The sequence below is a fragment of the Penaeus monodon genome, chromosome 28 (assembly GCF_015228065.2).
Source record: "Penaeus monodon isolate SGIC_2016 chromosome 28, NSTDA_Pmon_1, whole genome shotgun sequence".
Lineage (NCBI taxonomy): Eukaryota > Metazoa > Arthropoda > Malacostraca > Decapoda > Penaeidae > Penaeus > Penaeus monodon.
Window position 1 is genome coordinate 28,677,074 of NC_051413.1, and position 2,505 is coordinate 28,679,578.

Genomic DNA, 2,505 nt, shown 5'->3' on the forward strand with positions numbered 1-2,505 from the left:
ATGTGACATTTACAGAGTATTCTTCTTGTATAAGTAACTAAGGATAAATGTGTATATTTTAATGAATGCTAAGTATGATGGAAATCGTCTTAACATAGATATTATGTTTCGCAAAGAAGATTAAATGCTGTCACTTGAATTCAAACTAATATTAATTTGTTTTATATAATAGCCAATTGTTTTTTGGTGCCTTTTTTGTATAAAAGGTTTCGTGAAGGAAGGAATACCTATAAGTAAAAACAAGCAAGCTATGTATACAAATTATCTCACGTACTCCTTAAATGTAAAAAAAAATATGGTTTGTCTTTTTTTTTGGGGGGGAGGGTCGTGTCTTTCGTAATTATAACTCAATAAGCGATATAATATCAACTCTTAATAAATGTAGTTAAGAAAACACTAAGAAATATTTTAACATAACTTAAGTGAATATTTGTCTCCAATTTGGCGAATATCGTTTTTTGGGAAAACGAGATAAGAACCGGAACAAGAAGGTAACTCAGCACCTGCAGAAGGGCCGGGCAGCGCGGTGGCAGAACCTCTCCGCCTGAGGCAGCGTCTGGGGCAGCACCACGCCGTTCGTCTCCGGCAGGAAAAGCGTGGCGGCTCCACCAATCACCGATAGCCCTCCGAACACCAGGAGTGGCAGTGTCGTGAGAATCTCTCCCTAGAAATGGCAAAGTCCAATCTTTCAGCGCACTCACAATGGCGCCTCGAAACCTCGGATATTCCACCGTGTATCAAAAAGTATTCAATCGGTATTTCGGTTGTTTCTCACACATCGCAGAGAAATACCGCGGAAAAAAAGGGAACGAGAATGTTTCGAAAAGTGGTTCGGTTACGTTCGAATCACTTCCAACTCGGAGGTGTTAAAGGAGTCGAAGAGTACCAGGTAGACGATGGAGGGCGACAGGAAGATAGCGATCCCCCCCAAGGGTCTCCGCCAGAGCCACGCCCTGGCCTCTCACCACCGTCGGGAAGACCTCGGGGCCGTACTGGAGGGTGATATAGTACGCCCCTGTGATCGTCGAGCGGCCCACCAGCGCCAGGGTCAGGGACAACCATTCCATATCTGCGGAGATAAACGTGTTGTATGCTGTTATAACGTTTATTTGTGTGCCGTGAGGCCTGTAAAAATGCCTTTAATAGATCATAGTAAAAGGATTTTATCGCAACAATATTTCTGATATCTTACACGTGCTAAGGACAACAGATGAAGGACTTTGAAGTGCTAGGTACGAACAAGAGAAACTCGCCCAGATAAGAAAACCTTAACAGTGGTCGTGCAGTAAGAATCAATGCCCCGAAAACCAAAACACCCTATCAGTCTAATCAAAGAGTCCATCATCATTTAGTAGGAATCACGAAGAATTTTTCAAAAGGAAAAGGAAAGGAGGGAACACTGGGGCCGAAACTGACCCAGGGGCACGAGGGCATAGAGGACACTGGCACCACCGGAGAGCAGGAACAAAACGGTGAGAGGAAGACGTCGACCCAGCCGGTTGATGAGCCAAGGCGCCGACCAAGACGGGATCTCGACCGCCGCTCCGAGTAGGTAGCTTGTGAACATGTTGGAACCCAGGTGCGCGGTGTTCTGGCAGTGCCCGTAGTAACACATGCATCCTAACATCCTGTCGGGAAAGCAGAAGCGACAGTAACGGCTTTTGTGGTTTCTGAAGGATACTAAGAGAACACAGGACAAGGATAAGCTTTTCTTAACTCCATGATGCTTCCTAAAAAAAAGGTAAAATATAATCTGGATGAAATGACATGAAAATCTATCTTAGGATGTGATTGTTTTTAGCATTTTTTATTTCGATAAAATATTTTGTGCCATTTTTTTTATTTAACTTCACGATACATAAAATAAAATCATAATTATTGTTAGTTTCCCCGAAAGATATTATCAATATAAAATAATTCAAAGAATGAGAGAATATATATCGGCAAGCGAGGTGCCGACAGTGTGGATAACATCACATTTGAAAAAAAAAAAAAGTAAACTTTTTAGATGGCTCTTCTGAACCATTTGCAGATTTGGTTAAGCTGTTGAGACTGACCAAGAATACACTCCTTAAACAACGCAGAATCACCACAACCAATCCCTGACTCACCACACCAACAGCACGAGCAAAATGCTGTTCCTCAGGTGGCGGTACCTCACCACCTGTATCACAGACCGGCTGGCCACCTCTCCAGCTGCCTCGTCAGATTTATCTTCGCCTTCAGAAACCAGTTGGTTGACTCTCTCACCTGGAAGCGTCCGTTTGTTAACCTTGGCTACTTTTTCCAGCTGTTTAGTAGCCAGCTGGGAGCGGCCACGGGTTATGAGCCAAGAGGAGGACTCAGGGATCCACCTGCGGGAATGTAAAGAGGCTCTCTGTTAGGGAACCTACCATCTGCTTTTCAATTCATATATACACTAAATATTGCAGAGACAAGAGTCATATGGCACACGAGTGAAAATCAAGGATTCATGGTAATACAAATATACTATATTTCTGACAT

The 2,505-nt window shown here is 43.2% G+C and overlaps 1 protein-coding gene across 1 annotated transcript in view; it reads right to left on the reverse strand.

The window, feature by feature from the left end:
• LOC119591469 (organic cation transporter 1-like) overlaps window positions 1-2,505 on the reverse strand; it is a 15,266-nt gene that overhangs the window by 352 nt on the left and 12,409 nt on the right. The window contains 5 exon segments of the mRNA XM_037940209.1: window positions 504-664; window positions 887-931; window positions 933-1,069; window positions 1,417-1,628; window positions 2,112-2,354. Of these exon segments, the coding sequence (XP_037796137.1) occupies window positions 504-664; window positions 887-931; window positions 933-1,069; window positions 1,417-1,628; window positions 2,112-2,354 (798 nt within the window).